General features: G+C 44.9%; 1 protein-coding gene across 2 annotated transcripts in view; it reads left to right on the top strand.

The window, feature by feature from the left end:
• Positions 1 to 20632, top strand: part of UGGT2 (UDP-glucose glycoprotein glucosyltransferase 2) — a 1923861-nt gene that overhangs the window by 277588 nt on the left and 1625641 nt on the right. For both annotated transcript variants that reach the window (XM_069639785.1, XM_069639786.1), the window contains one exon: positions 16497 to 16557. In XM_069639785.1, the coding sequence (XP_069495886.1) occupies positions 16497 to 16557 (61 nt within the window). The remainder of the gene's footprint in view (positions 1 to 16496; positions 16558 to 20632) is intronic.

Raw genomic sequence — 20632 nt, 5'->3', positions numbered from 1 at the left:
TTCTTCACAATCCGTGCCGTCAAGGGGTCAAAAATTATATTACCAAAAATCAGCAGAGCACCGTTTCAAGTAGACTGTAGACTGCACTTAGCAGGCAAATTCAACCTCAGCAGCCTCTCGCCAGCGCCAAATGCACAGCCGCAAGAGAGCAGCAAACTCAGCTGTGCGTTCCCACTGTGCACTCCTGCTAAACGAGAAATGATATCGGCAAGTCAAGTGGCTAAGAGAAAGGGCACTATTTGGTGTAGCTGCAACTGGGAGAGGGCAAACCGAGGCAAATCTATATAAGCCAGTGCCTTCCAGGGTGCGGGTTGCACTCACTGAGATTGCCAGCAAACTAATATCCGACCCCATATCACCTCTCCCCGCATCTGCTTTGAACCCCTAGTCCCTTTCCACAGCAGCCGTCCGCTTGTCACCTTAAGCAGGTCATTATACTCTTGCGTCACTTCAGGGGCCTGTAGTCAGACCCCCTGCCTCATTCTGCCTCTGATGCAGCAACCTCCGGCACAAAGTGCACAGCCACTGACCCACTTGTAGTCCATATCTGCGTCCTCGGTTCCGATAGAGGATTCAGTATCAGTATTGGTGCACAAAACTAATACTAATCAGTATTAATAACAGAAAGCCACGTTCTGTGAGTTTTCTCACTGCTGTTTACCACCAGAGGGAGAGCCTGTACTTGACCAGCTGTTATCAGAGCACTAACTAAGCCTACCATACCCGTGGTCTTGTGGTCCTACTTTAGAAGCTGCAAGCTCCTCAGGATTACAATCAGAACACTATTGCAGAATGTTTAGAAAGGTGCCCCACCGCTGGTAGCATGCTTGCGCCTGCAGCCGCTACAATATCTCGGGGTTTCCGTGTCTCGCCACCTGCTTCACTCGAAGCGCACCTCCTCAAATGCTCGATTTCTCAGTGAGGCCCCTCTGACACGACTACTCCTGAGAAAGGGGTAACTGGGTGGGGGCAGTCCAGAGAAGCAAAGAGCCAAGAAAACGTAAGGCAGAATACTTCAGCCATCTTGGTTCCTATTGCACCTCATTTCCTTCTTAACCCTCCGGACCCATCCCCGACATCTTGCCAATCAAGGACTCTGGGTATGACTCAGCAGAGGAGGGAAAAGCTGAAATAGAGACATGAACTGCCCTTTTAACAGGAGGCTAGAAAAATGACAAATCCTGTGTAAGAGGTTGGCAATATATCTGGTTGAAACTCCCCATTTGGTGAGCAATCTTTTAGAATGATCTTTAAAGAAGAACGATCAAGACCGAACTCTTTTTGGAACATGCAGCTTCTTATAGTCCCTCACACAGTTGCAATTCCCCCCTTAAACGCTTCTGGGGATAAGAGTGACTTCCGGGATGATGGCTTGCCAGTCACTGAAGACTGCTGGTACACAGGAAATCTGTCCAGGGCTGTGCCTGGCCCTTCAAACATCTCTGAAGTATTTCCCTTGAATGGGAAAAGCAGGATAAGCATCACTTTCCTTCACAGGGCCTTGTGAAAGGATCCACAGCATTGCAAGCACAAAGGTGCTGCCTTTGGGAATGCTGGTCACAGAACTCAGCATTTCTTGATTCAAGCGATAGAGTTGACATTGAAATACAGCCTACCTGCTGACGTAAACCGACTTCGCCATCACCTGTGCTCCGAGCAATGTTGTTCTGCATCAAGGTGACCAACAAATCCACTCAAGTTGTGAAGTGGATGCCACTAGCAACTGATGCCATACCTTTGACGCCGAGCCATTACTACTGAAAGGCCTTGTTTTGCAACACCGATTCATGTCTTTGGTAAGAAAACCAACTTGATTAAGTCAAACCACTACAGAAGACTAAGCTAGAGTTGTGAATAGTCTAGAGGCCCTTAAAAGGCTTTCCTATGTTCTGTCCCCTGCAATGGAAAATGCTAGGACATCGTTCCATACCTTAAGACATTTGTTAAGTGATAATTTAGAATTTCGACACTTCAGCGTGTTTTTCCTTTATAATGTAATTTATAACCAGTCATCAGCACATAAATATGTTTGCCTTGATCTGTGTATTTGGTTTTTGACTACCTACCTGAGTTTGAGTAAATTAACAACCACTGATAATGGGCAGAGGACGGCGGCAAGCTGAACACCCAGGGGTTCTCCCACTTGCTCATAAATGAAGACCTCTTCCTAACTATGACTTTATCCACCTTCATGAAACGAGGATGAGAACCCCCCCCCATTACTGGACGGTTATACAATCCATTTGAATCCAGCAATTAAAGGCACAAAAGGTCAACCTATGTCAGGCTTATTGATAGCTATTAACAACTAGCTGCAATTCACCTTAACAGAAGAGCTGAACCCAAGTCCATTTATACAAGTGTTGGTGGGTAGAGTACCCACTAAGCCTGATGGCCCAGAAAATAACTTGGTTCTCGCACACTTGTATTGGAATCCTAAACGGCAAGAACTGAATAACTTCCCAGAACAGATAATCAATCTGATCGACGAGATTAGAGCAAAATGGTGAGACCCACACTTTCTAATATGTAGAGATTTGAACTTGCAATGTTTTTATCAGAATGGAAATAAACTTGCTGGTGACTTGCTTCTGAGAGCAGAGGTAGGCGCTAGGTAATGGCCATGAGCTCAGGGGACATCCAATTCATAAACGGCATAACCGAAGGAGATACGCCAGGGAAGGCAACATGGAGAGGGAAAGCTGGAAGTTGCATCATAGATTACATCTGTGTGTCCCGTAATTTGTTTATTTCAAACAGCGGGTCAACAAACCCATTTTCCACCATCGACATGCGTTTAACCTAGCAGTTATGGAAAAGAGGAAGCTAATGAACGGCTTGATCCACAAATTAAAGAAACAACTTACGCCGTTGGTGAAACTAAACATTCAGAAATGAAAACGGCATAGAAATTGGTGTAAATTGCACAAAAAATTGTTCATCCGGAAAGATGCGGAACACATGTTACAAAAAATAAGCCAAAAGAATACAGCCCGGATTTGGACAATGATTAATGAACTGGATGCGCCCCCCCCCATAGGAGGATTTAAACATCAACTGTGGAGTCTGTAAGAGAAGTTGTAGCCAAACTGAAAAACTCGAGTGCTCCAGGTCCCGACAGGATGACAAATGCCCTACTTAAAGAAGACCCTGAGCAACGGTCAAAGTTTTTGATGTCCCTATTCGAACATATAATGAAAATTAAAGCAGGCCCAGCCTCGTGGAAAACAGCTGTAATCGTCCCCATTCACAAAAAAAGATTTCGCTCGGATCCAGATAATTACCGCTGATAGCGTTATTGGACGTAGCGGAAAGGTATTTGCTTCACTCACATTGAAAACCTTGGTGAATTGGAGCATGGAAACAAATCGATGGGACGTATGGCAAGCTGGCTTTGTGAAAGGTGTGGGGACCTCGCTCAATATATTTGTGATAAACATTCTAAAATCACAGGCTGAAAGAAGTTGCAGGAAGTACATTTACTTGGCCTTCATAGACCTCTCGTCTAAGGGTGTCCATTGTCGCCAGAAATATTTAACTTGTTTATTTCAGACTTGGAAATAGCTTTTTCTAACATCAGAACTTTCCCGCCGAAAATTGGTACAGCTAAGATGGGCCGCATTCTTTATGCACATGATGTGGTCCTGCTGGACTACAGCGACAACTCGATGCATTCCAGAACTACGTAGAGACAAACGACCTAAAAATGAACCCAGCAAAGTCACAGATCATTACCTTTTCGACCAGGTAACAATAGGCAACCCAGGAAAACTAATGCATGGTTCCTCCGAGGTAAACCACCCTCGAGCTTCACACCTCTATGCCACATGGTAAGCCCAAAAATCCTGGCTTTTGAAAACCGTATCCTTTCCGAAACAAACTTTTTGAAAAAAACATCAAATATCCAGATAACCTCACCAAAAATGAAAGAATGGCCCTCAAGAACCTAGAAACAAACCACGATTTCTTGATAAAACCTGCCGATAAAGGTGGTGGAATTGTACTATGGGATAAAACCCTATACAAGGCAGAAGTACAGAGACATCTTGCCAACACTAAATTCTACCGCCAAATACCTACTGATCCAACGACCAGACTTCTCGATGAAATTGAAAGCCTGATGTGTCATGCACTACAAGAAGGGTGGATTGACGACGATGGAAAACTCTTCCTTACCAACAGTCATCCGATCCTACCAGCATTCTACCTATTACCGAAGATCCACAAAGACTTCAACAACCCACCCGGTCGTCCCATCGTAGCAGGCATAGGATCCGTCCTAGAACCACTATCTACATCGACTTCTTTCTACGCCCTTTCATTGGTAAAATGAGATCCTACATACAAGACACTACAGCCACCATCAAGAAACTGGACACCCTCTCAATCAATGAAGAAGACCTCCTAGTCACCCTCAACGTCGAATCCCTTTACACCAGCATTCCCCAACGTGAATGCATCGATGTCCTTGCAACCTATCTTAATAAAAGAACCAACATGGAACCACCCACAGCCTTCTTGCTCGAATGTATTCGAATCGCACTCACCGAAAACTATTTAATTTTCGAGACATCATTCTATCAACAATGTCATGGAACATCTATGGGAGAGACTTTTGCACCGGACATAGCGAACCTCTTCAGGGACCATTTCGAGGCAAATTCTGTTTTCGACACTAACAACCCCTACAAAAAACAGATAGGCTTCTGGATTTGATACATAGATGATGTCTTCATGACTTGGAAAGGAAATGAAACGGAACTGAAAGATTTCTTCACCTGACTCAATAACAAGGATGGCTGCATCAAATTCACAATCGAATCTGACAAACAGTCCATTCCCTTTCTGGACCTTGCCATCTACAAAACTACCAATAGCACCTTGGCTACCACAATTTATCGTAAACCTACCGCCAAAAATGCTCTATTGGAATTCCACAGTTTTCACCCTGCATCCCTGAAAGAAAACTTACCTTTCGGCCAATTCTTACGCCTGAGACGAAATTGCACTACCCGAGAAGACTTTGATACCACCAGCAAGGACCTCTCAAATAGACTGAAAGAAAGAGGCTATCCCAGCCACATTATTCGCTGAGCCCAAAAAAGAGCCAAACACATGAGCAGAGAATCTTGCCTATCGCCCACCCCATGAGACAAATGTGAAAACAAACTTACCTGTTTTACCACTTTCTCGCCACTAAGCAGCAAAATAAGATAAACCATTCTACAACACTGGAAAATTCTCCATATAGAATCCTTTGAACCTATGAAACCCCGTTTCGCTTTCAAAAAAAGCAGAAACCTCAAAGACCGACTGGTCAATACATATACAGAACCAACTAAACCACTGGAACTACAAACTACCTTGTGGAACCTCCCACCTGTCAAGGGTCGCTATAAATGTGGCACATGCTCAGTATGCAGTCTAACCAAAAACATGAAAACAATCGACCTTAACGGAAAAAACTGGAATTTCGAGTCATTCACAAACTGCAAAAGTAAATGGACTGTGTATGGTATCCAATGCCCTTGTAAACTTCTGTACATTGGAAAATGCAAAAGAGAAGTGAGACAGCGGATATGTGAGCACCGCTCTTGTGTCAAGAGCTCTGACAAACCCATGGTGTCCCATTTTCAGGAGAAACACCACAACCATAATGACATTTTTTGGTTTGTCCTGCAAACGGCAAATAACCCTTTCAGAGGTGGCAACAGGGACCTCGCCCTTCGAAAACTAGAGCAACAATGGATCTTCCGATTGAACTCTGTAAAACAAGGCCTCAATGTGGCCATCGAATGGAAACTTTTTCAAATAAACCCCTTTTCAAATGATCCCCTCTTCTTAAAAACTATTTAATCACCCCTTGCTCTAGACCGATCATTAGTGTCAACCATGTTATAATCCTAACCTCAGAGTTAGACTAAGACCATGGAATATATAGGTTTTCTCATAATGTGATTAAGGATCATAGCTTTTTCCTAACCTAAGCACTTTGCTGGACTCCAATACGTGCATATCCCCTAAATGTTATGAAACAGAACTGAGTAACATGTTTCTCCCTGAATGCAATCGAAACCTGCTCTTTATATTTTTCCATCATTTTGTGGCCTTGGTTTGCGCCATAATATGTATTATGTATCTGTGTTTATTCATAGGCTGCATGAATATGCATACCCTCTGACATGAATAACTATACTTCTATGATCACCCCTTTGCTTTGGTTACACTAATGCCACCCAATCTATGCATCGCGGGCTGACACCGCCATTTTCAGGCCTCATCCGCCTCGTATTATTAAGCTCAGTATAGTGTTTGCCGCTCCGCGCGTGCGCGCTATCCACAATGACAGTCCTGCGCACCATACTAGCGTTTCACGCCCGCGCATGCGCACTCGTGCCAATCGCGCACTGCTCGGATCTACAACTACTACAGTGACCGTCACAGCTCATTTCCACTACAAGACGGTTCGTGATCGGATTTTTTTCTGAAACATCAGGTAAGAAACCTAGCCATCCGTTGTTAACTGTCTGCCAAACTATTCCGAGCACTTTCACGAGTCAAACCTTTAGCCTCAATTTTTCGAGCGATTTCAGCACACTATCAGCTATGCATTGATCGAACTAAACACTCTCTGCCGCCACGATTTTTCATTTTTTGACCTGCCAGCGCATTAACTGTTCTGCCAGCATTTTTCCAATTAATGAACCCCACACACGGTATCCAATACCACAGCTCCCATTTATCCACCAGATACGCTTTCAGCACTTGCACTGAGATCCCCCCCCCCCTCCTTTTTCTAGCACTCCGCAATCAACTGGCTTTTTCGGCAAGCACAGCACAGCTCTCCTACTTAATAAAGATCACCATTATTGAAACTACTGGCACGGCACAATAACACGAGTTCCAGACTCTTTTGTTAACAATTTATTGGCCAAAGCCACAGCGGCATAAAATAGCCATTTCAACACTGTTAAATAATCTCACACAGTGGGGCCCATCCACTAACATTGGTCCACTCTCTTCTCAAGCAGCGATCATGGGTAGTTATCTCACCTGATCAAGGCCCTACCAACCACGGCTTCTCCAGCACGTGGAATTTCGGTCCATTACCTACATACCTACTAATTAAGGTATGTTTTTTGCCACCTTCTATTAACTACCTATGATTCATCAGACTATTACTGGTAACTAACGGTTACCCCCCTTCCCCTGTAGATTTCCTACTACAGACGCCCGCACCACTTAAGGTGCTGTTGACAACCAGCACGTCCTCAACCGCCAACGAAATAGGTATGTGTCTATAACGCAGCCCATTACAGAAACCTTTCTGTATGGTCCCTTTTTTAGCCCTCCTTACTAAAACCTTTCTGTGTGTCACCTGTCTCCTTAGGCGCACACCAGTCCCTAACTACGTCCTGATGACAGTTCGGACCCTTCCTCTGTGCTCATCTTCTACCCAGTGAAGGTTTACTCCCCCGAACCAGAAACACCTGCATAATAATTGTCGACTGTAATATCATACTACCAAGTTTGACAGTAGTATTTGAAACAACAATACAATACACTTTATGCTACTAACCTTCACCAAATTCAACTGTGATGTTAACAACAGTTTTTTACCTTGTACTTGTTTCACCGTCCATTACAAGCTACATGAAGCTTATATGCAATTTTTCTAAGTCTGTTTTTCTTGTGTTTTCTTTTGTAAAATAAAATTGATTTTGTTTTTTACGACTACAAGTGACCCTGATTAACTAGCTATTCAACACTAGTTTGCTGCTCACCTAGACCTACCTACCTACTATATACTGTTGACCTGGGGTATCTTCCGACTCTTTTCTGTCCCTATGCATAAACCGCCTTCCTGAGTCAAGCCCCCCTTTAACAAAAAAGAAGGCACCCCTCGCCCTATTTTTCTACAGAGGAAAGAAGAAAGCCAGCATAACCACCTGCAGACTGTGTAAGAAAGAGGACTCATATGAAACCCTGAAGCACCTTGTGCTATACTGTTCAGGTATGAAGAACACAAGAGTCACTTTACTTACTGAATTTACTATCAAATACGGCTCCCGGACCATGTAAGAAGGGTGGTCTGAACTGCTAAGTGGGAACCATGTACCTCTGACGTAGCATTGATAAAATGACTGCTAAAAATATTCATGTATATCAAAGAAGCTATGTAAAGTGAAACAGTTAATTTATATTTAAGAAATTGTGACGGAAAACCGTTTTTAACCTTGTTTGGACAATGGCAAAAGGTTTCCTATATTTATATTCTGTATTAGGAAGTCAGGGTTTAATGTGATATCAGGGAAAATCGTTTTGATGATGGCAAAAAGGTTATCTATATTGTGTAACCATATAAAGCCAATACATTATTATTATTTTTTTTAAATAACTATATTTTGTAAGAACCCTGTGTGGACATTTTATTTTTGTACCACAGTGCTGTTGTTGCTTGGATGCTTCTTCGGGGGAACGGGTATGCCCAGATGTGGGTGCTGAGCCTTCTGGGCCTAGAGATCCAAGCTACTCCTCACGGATGATGCCCAATGAGCCTGAAACATATCTGGGAATGTTTGTGGTCTCATGCCTAAGGGATGTGACACAGCTGTTCTGGCTATACTGCCCCTTTTGGGATGGGACCAAACCTGATTTGCATATGGGCTTTCCCCTTTGTGTAAGGGCTTGGCAGGCTAAAGAGCAATGGTTTGGAGCAATTGTGCACAACTGATTTCGCCGGAGGGCCGAATTTACCAAACAAGTCCCATAGAGTGGGCTGATCTATACATGGCAATGAGCATGTGGTAGGGGCATCCGGTGCACGAATTTGAGTTTAAAAAGATGTTTTAAAGTGTACTTTTTATTTATTACATTATTACAGGGTTTCATGGCATTACCACTTTTATTTATTTGTATTATGTTTTATGTTACTGAAAACCTGTTTTTAAATAGAAGTAATGAATGCTTAGACAAAAACTGGACCACAGAGGCTTCACAAGCCTGACATGACTGACTGACTGACTGACTGACTGGCTGACTTTAGGCCAGTTAACACTTCAAACTCATGAGACATGGAGGGCCATAAATCATGTCCTGAATGGCCGCATTCTGCCCACGAGCGGCATATTGTGAACCACTGGTTTGGAGGGTTGTCCAGAGCTGTGCCAGAAGTTAAGATTAATTCTATCACCTTTTTGTGTTGGCATTACTCGGTCACAGCTTTATGGGGAGAATATCCTGTCCTCGGCCCATGCAATCATAAAGAGGGGAAAGAGATATACAATTCATGTGAGTGCCATTGTTAACTTTGGCAGGATCACTACTGGGCTAGTAGTTGTGCCGGGTGAAGCATGAGGTTTAGAATCCACTGCTCTTCCCGGAACTTTTGCTGGGCAATAGTCATTTCGTCACACTAAACATTGCAAATATTATAGTGCTACCAATTGTAATTAAAACAATCCTATTTTTGTCCTCTGCATGCACAGTGCAATACTTCCTAACCCTCCCTGCGACCCCCTCACTTTTTTTTTTTTAACTTTATTTTTGGTATTGGCAAAAAACAAAATCATAACATACATGGAAGTAACTGTGCTTCTAATCCTGCCTCCCCTTCCCCCCCCTCTGGATTACACCCGAGCCTGAGTTAGTAATAGTCTGCGGTTGATTGCATTGGTTGTGTTGGGACACGCCTCCGTGGGATTCCTTTGGGGTTCTCGGGTTACACTTCTGGAGGAGTCAGTGACTTCGGTGGACAACAAGAAAGCGATATATGAGCCCCAGATGTCAGGTGGTCGTGCGTGCAGAGGCAGTAGCTTGATGAAGTTAGTTTCCATGTCTTGGCAGTATATGTCTTTCAGCCACTGCTGTGTGGTCGATGTGGGTCCCTTTCCCCAAGACATTGCAATTCTTCTGCGTGCCAACAGTAGCAGCAGCCCTCCTAATTTGCGTATTGTGGGGGGAAGGTGTTTGGTGAGACCCAATAGAGTGATCTTGGGGTCGGGTTCAATGGGTGTCTCTACTATTGCAGCTGTCTTTTCCAATATCGATACCCACAAATGTTGTATTGCTGGGCAGGCCCATGCGAGATGGAGGAAGTCCGCCAATGGTGCACCACAGCGACCGCACTGTGGGGGGGGGGGGTCGAGGGATGGTAGTGGTGGATTCTGACGGGGGTATGGTATGCCTGGTGGATGAATTTTAAGTGGATTAGTTTGCATCTCGTGTTTAGTGATACCTTCTGAGTTTGTGCTAGAATATAATCCCAATCTTCATCTGGAGTTGAGGTCTGAAGGGCTCTTTCCCATCTCACTTTAGATGTTGTCGGGTTCAGGGGCTATGTCTGTTATGAGGGATTTATATAGCATTGAGACCAGTTTACCCTCTCCTTGTGATTGCATGACCCCTTGGAGTAGTTGCCAAGTCGTGGGTTGTAGGGGAAACGAAGGTAGTATGGTTTGTAGTGTGCCTTTTGAGGCGGAGGTAGATGAACGTATCTAGGGCAGTGGAGGATCCGCAAGTTTTGGCCTGTTGGGGGTGAGGAAGTGCCAGTCGATGAAGAGGTCGCCCATATTTTTAAATTTTAGCTTGTCAACCCAATTCAGGTAGAATTTCTCTGTGGTTAGTGGGACTCCGGGAATGAATTTTACCGGGAGTAGGGGAGAGACCTGGTCTGAATTTTACATTTCAGTGCTATTTTTTCCATATTGCTATGGTGGAGAGCACCGGGTTTAGGGATTGGTGCAGGGTTTGTGTTGTGCCTAAAATAGCAGCTCTGAGCAGATTTGGGGATACCAAGACTCGCTCTAGTTGGACATGGGAACGAATGAATTGTGTGGCGTACCAGTGCCCCAGGAATTGGGCTTGTGCTGCCCAGTAATAGCATTCTACGTCGGGGAGTGCCATTCCGCCTTTTTTTACTGGCTGAATTAGTGACTTGTAGGCTATTCTGGCTGGTTTGCCCCGCCCAGAGTAGTTCCAGGATCATGCTCCTCAGATGTTGGAGCTGTTTTTGGGGTACTAGTAGGGGGAGGTTTGCGAATAAGTAAAGAAGTTTGGGGAGTATCACCATTTTTACCAGCGATGCTCGGCCCCATAGGGTGAGTGGCAGTGATTTCCATCTGTCTACCTTCCCCTGTAGTGATTGGATTACTTTACCGTAGTTGTCTTGGAACATGGTCTGGTGGTCTCTGGCTAAGTGAATGCCTAGGTAGCGCACATTTGTGCATTCCCATTTGAAGCCATAATCGTCTTGGAATTCATGGGTCTCTGGGGTGAGTGGGAATATAACTGACTTACTGTGATTGATCTTTAAGCCGGAGAAGTTGCTGAATTTTATTATATTGCGAATTACTGGGTTTAGGTTTGTTGTGGGGTTGCGTATATAAAGGGCGATGTCATCTGCGTTTAGTGAGATTATTAATTTATGGGGACCGAAGGACAGACCTCTTTGTATGTGCCTAGCTCGAAGATCTGAGGCGAGGGGCTCCATCACCAGTGCGAAAAGCAGGGCGGAAAGTAGGCACCCCTGCCTTGTTCCTCTCTGGAGATTGATTGCCATCGATCTGGTTTTCCCTAGGATGATGTGGGAGCAAGGTTGATTATACAGTAGGGCTGTTAGTTGGAGTAACCTCTTGTCGAGGCCCATTCTCTGAAGGATTTCAAAGAGAAATGGCCATTCATTGGAGTCAAACGCCTGTTCAGCGTCTAAGAGGACCGCCACTGCTTGGTGCGAGGGATTTAGTGCCTCCATGACCCCGAACATGCGTTTTATGCCGAACGTGGTATTACATCCTGGCACAAATCCGGCTTGATCTGCTAGTACCAATGCGGTCATCAGGGGGATGAGTCTGGAAGCCAGGATCTTGGCCAGTATTTTGTTATCTAAATTGATCAGAGATATTGGTCTGTATGAGCCGCATTCTTCTGTGGGTTTATCGACTTTGTGTAGTAATATCATGTTTGCCTCTCGGAGGGTCAGGTGTAGTGATCCGGCTTCGAGTGCCTCCTCATAGACCTGTTTTAATAATGGGGCGAGAGTGGGTGTGAACGCTTTGTAGAACTCGCCTATCAGCCCGTCGGGGCCAGGAGCCTTGGTGCTTGGTAGGTCTTTAATGGCCTGGAGAACTTCTTCTGTTGTGAATGGTGCGTATAGGGGTTCCCGTAGCATGGTGTCTACCCAGTATAATTCTATATCTGCTAAATAGTGGGACAGTTCCTCCTGGGTGGCATTGAAGTTGGTTCCATATAGGTTTTGGTAGAAAATGCGGAAAGTTTCTGCTATTTCTTTTTCGGTATGCACTAGGGTGCCCTGGAGGTTTCGGATCTGCTCGATCTGCGTGGGTTTACAGTCAGCTGCTATCAGGCTCGCAAGAAGGGCGCCTGGTTTCTGACCCTCTCCGTATTCGCGGACTTGGTGGCCGTGTGATAGGAATTTTAGTTCCATGTCTGCAGCCGCTCTGAATTTGTCGAGTTCCGACTTCAGAGACGCTAGCACTTGTGGTTCTGGCGAGTTTAATTGTAATTGTTCGAGCTCTTTCAGTCTAATGTCGCTCAGTGACAGTTCTCGTCTAATAAGTTTCAAGATACCTTGTTCTTGGTTGAGACATATCCCTCTGATGTAGCATTTCAGGGATTCCCACAGGGTCCCAATGGATGTCACTGAGCCCTGGTTGTTTTCAAGGAATGATATTTCTGGGCAGGGTTCATCAGCAAAAACCTGATCCTGCAGGGACCCAGGCTTGAACCTCCAGTGCCTCATCCCTTCTGATGGGGCATATTCGACTGTGACGGCCGAGTGGTCGGACATGGATCTGTGCAATATTTGGCTATTTGTCCATTGAGCTTGGCTGTGTGCGGACAAAACGATGTAATCCAGGCGGGAGCTAGTTTGGTGGACCCAGGAGTGGAATGAATAGTCTCTGGACTTGTCATGGTGGCGTCTCCAAATGTCCACGAGGTCATATGCCTTGCAGATCTCGAGAACCTGGAGAGCAGCTTTGGAGGTAGTTGTAGAAGTTGGGTGTGATCTATCCTTCTGAGGGTCGAGAGTGGTGTTCATGTCCCCTGCCCATACGATTGTTGCGTATATTGTTTCTCCTAGGTGTGTCATTACCCAATCAAAGTTATTATATCCGTCTGTATTCGGTCCGTAGGAGTTTATGATAAATTCTGTGTTTTCCAGAATTCCATGAACCAGAAGTGACCTCCCCTCTTAATCGCTTTTAGTTGCGAGCAGTTTGAATTTGAGTTCTGTTTATTAGGATTGCCACTCCCCTGGCGTACGTGGAGTACAATGCAAAATACCTGTGGCAGCCCCAGTCTCGGGCCCATCGATTCTCTCTTCTGGGGAGGAGGTGAGTTTCCTGAACCAGGGCGATGTCTACTTTGTGTCTCTGGAGGTATTGTATCATTTTACTAGTTTTGGTCGGGTTATTGCCCCCTTTAATGTTCCAAGTGGCTAGTTTGAATGTTGTGGATAGTTGAATTTTTGATCGGTTATTGGCCGAGATGTCGGACCTTTTGGTCGTGTGATGTCCCAGTTATGTTGTTTTTGAGTTCCCGCCTTCTTGGATGCGGGCCGGTTTTGGTGCTTCCGTTGGGTGTTTCCAGGTGGTGGCGGAGGGGGGTGGTGGACCTCTGGCAAGCACACTTCCATAACATTAAACAGTTTCCCTCCCTATCATGGGCAACCCCCAACTCGCCCATCAGCTTTCCCCTCCCAATGTCCCCTAACATAACTTAGCTGCACTTGGGGCGCTAGGGAACTTCCAAGGTCCAGCGCACCTTTGACTCTATTGTGATTTTCTTAATCTGGGGGATCATTTTGCGTCTTGTGTTGGGACGTCTGTCCCACTGCTGGGGGGGTCGGATGGTCCCCGGATCCGTGATTTTTGACAGGATTTATAAGGTGCGCTGTCGGAGCTCACACCAGAGCGGCCATCTTGGGCGCGCTGTAGCGCCCTCTGACCCCCTCACTTTTTTCTTTCTTCATCGATAGGACCTGGGATGCAGCTTTAGGCTGAGCTGTGAATGTCTTCTGCCTCACCTTGCCTATTTGTCTCTTCTTACCTTAACTCTCCTTTTTCTCATTACGTTTTACTGGATGTGGAATGCTGATTTTGGGATTAGCTATGATTGCCTCCACCTCGTTTCTATCATCCTTTTTTCTGACCATCACTGCACACTGTCGAATTTAGGCAGATTCTGGAATGCGCCCTCTAGATTTAACTCTGATAGTCCCTGATACCGCCTACCCCTGTGCTTTGAAGCGCCTCAGTTGCAATGTGACACATTATAAAACACTAAATACCTATTTAAGGCCACGCCTCTGTTTGTATTTCGTCTGGGAAGCAGAGGAGGAAACTTCCAGGTTCCATGTGTTAAAATTGCGGCAAAAATGGCCGTGGACACAAAATATTGCAGCAAAAAGGCACTGGTTTTGCCACCGCAATCCATGTCAAGTATGCGGGGGACCCCCTCGCACACCCTGTACCCATTATACCATTTAAGCAGAGCGGGGGATACCCCAGCAACCCCCTCCGCCCCTTAAATGGTGTAATGGGGTACACCTTTAACGGGTCAAACAGCATTTTTGCCGAGATTTTCTTTACAGGCGACATTTTTCCGCGATTTTATCACTGCTTACTAACTTTCATGACTAGAAGTTTTGTGGAGTCCTTCTTTCCTCTCATCGTCGTCGCTGTTTTTTTAAACGACACATGAGAGTTTATGCCTCTTTAAATGGAATTTTGTAGATCTTTCAGTAAGGGCTGTCACAGGGTCAGTATCATGACCCTTCCCAAAGCACTACTCCTCCGCCTCATTGTGAGAACATGGAGAGGTGATGCTACAAAGCTCGGGGGCGTATTCAAATCCCTAGCCACTGTGGTGGGACTATCTTCCCTAGCAGCAAATGTCAGGGCACCCAAAGACCCAGTGAAGACTCCTCAAGACGCGGCCAGACCACAGAGGAGCCCCACACCCTTGCAACCCCCATTCCTTTCAATAAATACTTTCCCTGTTGGTTGCAAGAGTCAAGACACCTGAAGAAACTAGTAAGAGCGAGGAGGAGAGACATCACTGCAAACGCCCTTCCCCCTTCAATACCAGAACCATGAAGGAAATTGACAATTCTTCCTCACCCAGCATTGAAATAAAATTGAATGAACACACCCACTCCCCATTTAGTGAACAGGCTTATAAACAGCAACACTCCCCATTACGACCAAACCAACTGGCAACTCCATGTAGAAGCTCTCAGGGGAAAGGAAAGAAAACAGGCTCAAGGAAACGGAAATCCCACATCAAACCGTCTTCTTTCCCAACAGCACAGCAAACCTGGAAGGCAGACAAACCAGTGACCGCCAAACAAGCATACCTAGCACCTTGTTGACAAGGGAGAGCAGAAGGGCCAAGAGATGCACAGGGATGCTGCAGTGGCGCCCAAGAGACTTGGGACTCCTGTGAGTGAGCTGAACCGAGGTACCTCACACAGGATAGCCACTTGGAGAGAGTGTGGGAACACCTATCTCAGTGAAAGCCTGTTGAAGCTGACAAACCAAACAACGTGATGGATCCCCAGACAAGAAAGATGAGAGGGGCACTATATTGTTTGTCAGTGGGAAGGGCAATGGTTCCCTTATCAGTATGAACTCCACTATATACCTTAATAACAGTGAGAAGAACATGTCATCCCTCACTGATCGTGAACGGAGTCCTGGGGGTCCGGGGGCAGCATCTCTTGAGTTGGCAGAAGTGGGGCCAGAACTATCCTCCAGGTTTGGATTCAAAATAGCGTGCTGAGCTCTCTGCCTGTGAAGGGGAATTCAGCCAAGAAGCTGCTACTGGCTACACCCTGGAGCCTGCGTTTGGGAGCCCAAAAGTGTCTCAAGGATATAGTATGCTTCTTTCTAAAAATGCAGTCACAAGGATACAGCACCCAAACTGTTATAGACTGCAGAACTTGCAGGGGAGCAGTAGCCCCATTACAGTTGGAACCCTGATACCTTATCATGTACTCCATCCTGACACTTTTGTTTAGTTGTTTTGGCTTTTGAGAGAAGAATAATGCAAACCGTAAGTCTCCATAGACATGAATGCCAAATTCATCCTGGCAAAATGAATAAAGTCTTCAAAACGTGCTTCTGTAGCGTGTGCTCAGTTGGATACCCCACAGGGCACTAATGAGAAAAAACTGCAGAATGCATGTGCCTGCTAGCTGAAAAAAGAAAGTGCAAGTTTAAAAAAAAATGTTTGCAAATGCAATGCAAGTCATAATTGATCTGGTTGTGTGGCAGCTTTGAAAAATGTGTGCTCGCCCTCAGTACAATATGCTGCCTGTTAAACCGTGATGTGCGTCTATATGTGCTAGACGTGCGTCTATATGTGTTTATTTGTTACGATGATATTGCTTTGACACACGTGGCTTGCTATTGTGTTATTTGGGTTGCATGAATGTAAAGTATCTAAATTCAGACTATCTTTGATCTTTATAGATCACTAACCAGGATCGCCATTAACCAAGAAATGAGAAATGAAATCGAGGAAAATCAGAAGGTTGGTTTCCTATTTTGTTGCATTTGCTCCTTGTAATCCGCTAGTGTTCCTACTGTTTTAGCAATGAGTGCTCTGCTTGTATACACTGCACAAGCATTTACATGTTGCTTACTTGTGGATCGTTAATACAGCATCACATAAATATATATGTATTTTGCATGTGCTTCGTGACTTTTAAGCAAGCAGGTTTTTTTTAGGTCCAATCTTTTTTTTGTAAATCCCCTCCCGCACCTCCAAAAGAAAACTCCTCCGAGCTGCTTAACATCACCAAAGATCAGCACATAATTGACTGCTAAGGACATGTTAATCATTTTTAGCACGGCAGTGAGATTCAGTTTTCATAGAAATTTTAAAACGGGATTTTTTATAAAGACATGGAAAGTTTATAGATTCCCCCATTCTACAATGTATTTGCTGGCGCACCCGGACAAAAATGCATTCCATTGGATCTTGAAACACCCTTGGTTTACGATGCAGTGGCTTATGTTAGGAGCAGAACATTTTTAGAGATTACATAATTACACCAAGTGATTTTATCGAAACTTGTGATTTTAGACATTTTCTGATTCCAAAATATTCCCCAGGGAAACTCTTTGGAACCCTCTACGACAATCCCCAGATGCCCCCCTGATCGTCAAACTTGATAGGCAGATTTGGACCAGAACCTGCTACATCAGGCAGGTGAAACATCCTTACTCTCCAGACAACCCCATTCTGGTTGACGTGTGCAAAACAGAATCGGATCTCTCGACAGCTAGGAGGTGGGAGGGCGCCGGAATTTATACATGGGGAGATATGTTTGAGGAGGGCGAATTCAGGGATTTTGAGTCATTGCAGGCTAAAGAAGGGCTAACAAGCGGCCAGTTTCTCTGGTATCATCGGCTCAAACAAACCACCAGGATGAACTGGTGCAGCTGGCTGGAGGAACCCACCCCAGACCCACTGTTACAAGAGATGCACAACCTTACGAATGGCTGGAAACCGGTCTCTCGACTCTATAAGAGGCTCAACGACAAACCCAACCCCAAAAGTGCGGCACTGAAGGCGAAATGGGAAACAGACCTTGAAACTACGCTTACAGACAAGGAATGGGAAAGAACGTTACTATATCCCAAGAAGGTGTCGAGAAACCCCAGATTCGGTCAGATACAGCTAAACGTCCTATATCGGACGTATATGACCCCACACAGGGTGGCCTCCTTCAACAAACAGGCCTCCCCGGCATGCCCATGGTGTGGGAACGACAAAGCTGATCTGATCCACATGTTCTGGACTTGCACCAGGACAATGGCGCTGTGGTCCAAAGTTAAACAGACCTGCACAGATGCCGGAATAAGCAGATAAGAATGGACACCCGGGGAATGCTTATTAGGGGCTTACCCCAGACCAAGCAAATACAAACATGTTGTCAAGTTGATGGACATTGCATGTATACTGGCAAAAAGAACTATAGCCATGGCATGGAGGACACCAGGAGGCCCGAGACATGAACGCTGGAAGAAGGAACTACAGAGATGGACTGCAGCCGAAACCAGAGCCTGGCAAGATGGAATCATCTCTAGTGGAGACATTGCGAGTGGCACTCTAGACTCTTGGAAGGCCCTCCTGAGAGATGTACACTTCAGTGCAGACCATAAACCCCCTTGATAAACCCCACTACTTTGCCATAACTGATCCCTCGCACTCGGCCTAGAGAAGGTGATCCTCTTGACCGAGATCCCTCTCACTTCCCGAGATATCGGAACCCCTATTTGCAACCATGCCCACCTGAAAAAGATGAACTGTTTCACATGAAGACTGTTGTTGTTTGTTTAATGTTTTAGTTAATTTTCTTGTACTTGTATGCATCCAATACAAATGCCAATAAAATGCGTTAAAAATGAATTAGACATTTTCTGATATAACCAATTCCTTGACCTTACGAGCAGTATTGTGCGGGTCGGGATAATGTCGTGTAAATAAGCCCTTGGTTTCTATCAGTGGTGGACTGGCCTATAGGGAACTCTGGAGATTTCCCGGTGGGCCTCTGCACCCTGGGCCTCTTTTGTGTAGTATTTCCCAATGTTCTCATCTCTTTTTCTCAGGAAAAGCATGGGGCTTGCTGAAAATGTGTTATATGGGGCCACTTTGAACATTATTTCCAGGGTCTTTTTTAGTTCTCAGTCCACCCCTAGTTTCTATAGCTTCAACCTGGGCAACACCTCTACTCCTCTCCTAATCACTGCTCTCCTCTTCTCGCAAACTGTACAGGTTTGTTCATCCATTGACCAGACTTCTTCCAGTTGTTGCAAGGGAACCCTTTCTTTTCATAAATGTGTCTTTTATAACATGCATCTGTCTATCGCTGCCAACACACTTTCTTTGCTGGAGGGATTTCTTTGCAATCTCTCTCCTGGCGATCCTCAGCAGATGGCCAACACTAGTCTTAATTCCCTAAATATCCCAAACAAGGCTGATTTGGGTGTTGCTTCCAATGGCCAACTCAGCATTACTGAATTGGTGTCTATTTTGCTTTCCCAGTATATTTGAAAATTTATATTATATAAGCGAAAGTCACTCAGTCATGCTTAAGTTGAACTCCCTAGGAAGAGCATTTTTGAAATGCTCAGCGAAACTGCACAAAAGTTAAATGCACATCCAACTCTGGATTTATTGTGAAGGTCTTGTGCAGTTCTGTCAAGGAAAGGCAAAGTTATTGGGGATGGGGAGTTTTCAATTTAAATACTCATAGCTCTTCTTGTTTCCTCAATGCTGTCACCCTCAACAACAATTGCTGGACAGATTTGCAGGTTCTTGTCCAATGCCTGATCTTTGTTGCATTGATGTAAAACTTCCCTGTGGTTTTATTTCAATTCATACAAAAGTAGCCAAAATCCTGTTGGCAAAAAGGTTTTGTTAACATAAAAGGCCACTTTGTGGGGCTTTGATTGGTTCATTTTGCGTTACGCATCAATTTTAGTAATGACCAATCATTTTGACCAGTCAAAATAATGCCATTCTGATTTGTCCAGGGCCTAGGGGAATGTTTGTAAAAGGCCCCCATGGTGGCTTGAGGATTTCCGCCCACTCTGCAAAAAGTTTGAAAAGGGGCAAAGTGTAGGCCCGTGGGGCTCTTCCAAAGTTGTGCCACGGGCAGGGGAATCACTGATCAATAAAATATAAATTAAAGACAAAGACAGTGATTTCTTTAGTGCTTACACTAAAGCGATGCGCATACAAAATAACGCTACAATGGAATTGAAAATACTAAATGATTATGATATTGGTAGTTCAAACACAAGATAATTGAGTTTTAAGATGAGTGAAATAGAGCATTAGTGTGTGTGGTGGGGATCGAATGGGAAGAGGAAAAGAATTCCAGGGCTCTTCGGAGCAAGTAGTGAAAAGAAGCAAATACGAGATTGAGCACAATGAGGCTTTGGAACTACAAGAAAGAATTCGGGTTGATAATAAAGTAGGTGAGGGGTCGAAATAAATGAAGGAAGCTCTGTATGGAGCAGCTAAACCATGAATGCATTTGATATCGATGAGAAGAAAATGAGAGGAGACGAGATTCGGAAAGAAGCCAGGAGAGAGAACGAAGTGAGAAAGGGATGAAAGTACGGGGGAGAATGTCAGAAAATTGCTCGATTCTTGATGTGGCTATTCGTACTAAGAGGAGCCAACTGATATGCAGGGAGATCAATTAAGTCAGAACAGTAGCCTAAACGAGAGGGTACGAGTGGAAATCATTCATTTAGTGGCAGGAAAGGGGAGACAATTACAGGCTTTACGAACATTGACAAGCTGATACTGAGAGGAAAGTGAGAAATTGGAAGTGTGACGAGAGATGGAAAGTAAGGGCTCAAAGATCATGCTTAGATTGCCATCAGTAAGAAACAAGCATTGGCAATGCCAACAGTTTGGGCTTTTATGTAGGCATGGGAAAGGCACCTGCCGAGTCCTGCTGTAGTGGTTAACTGTCCATTGTTGCTAGCACGTTCAAAATGGTGAGTACCTTTGAATCTTATAGCAGTGCCTGGCAAATTATTAAAACACACAAGCAAAAACTGTAGGCTTTGCCAATGCTTGTTTT

This window comes from Ambystoma mexicanum, chromosome 7q, assembly GCF_040938575.1.
Source record: "Ambystoma mexicanum isolate Mex_15411 chromosome 7q, UKY_AmexF1_1, whole genome shotgun sequence".
NCBI lineage: Eukaryota > Metazoa > Chordata > Amphibia > Caudata > Ambystomatidae > Ambystoma > Ambystoma mexicanum.
The sequence above is the reverse complement of the archived record's forward strand: the minus strand, read 5'-3'. Positions and strand labels throughout refer to the sequence as shown.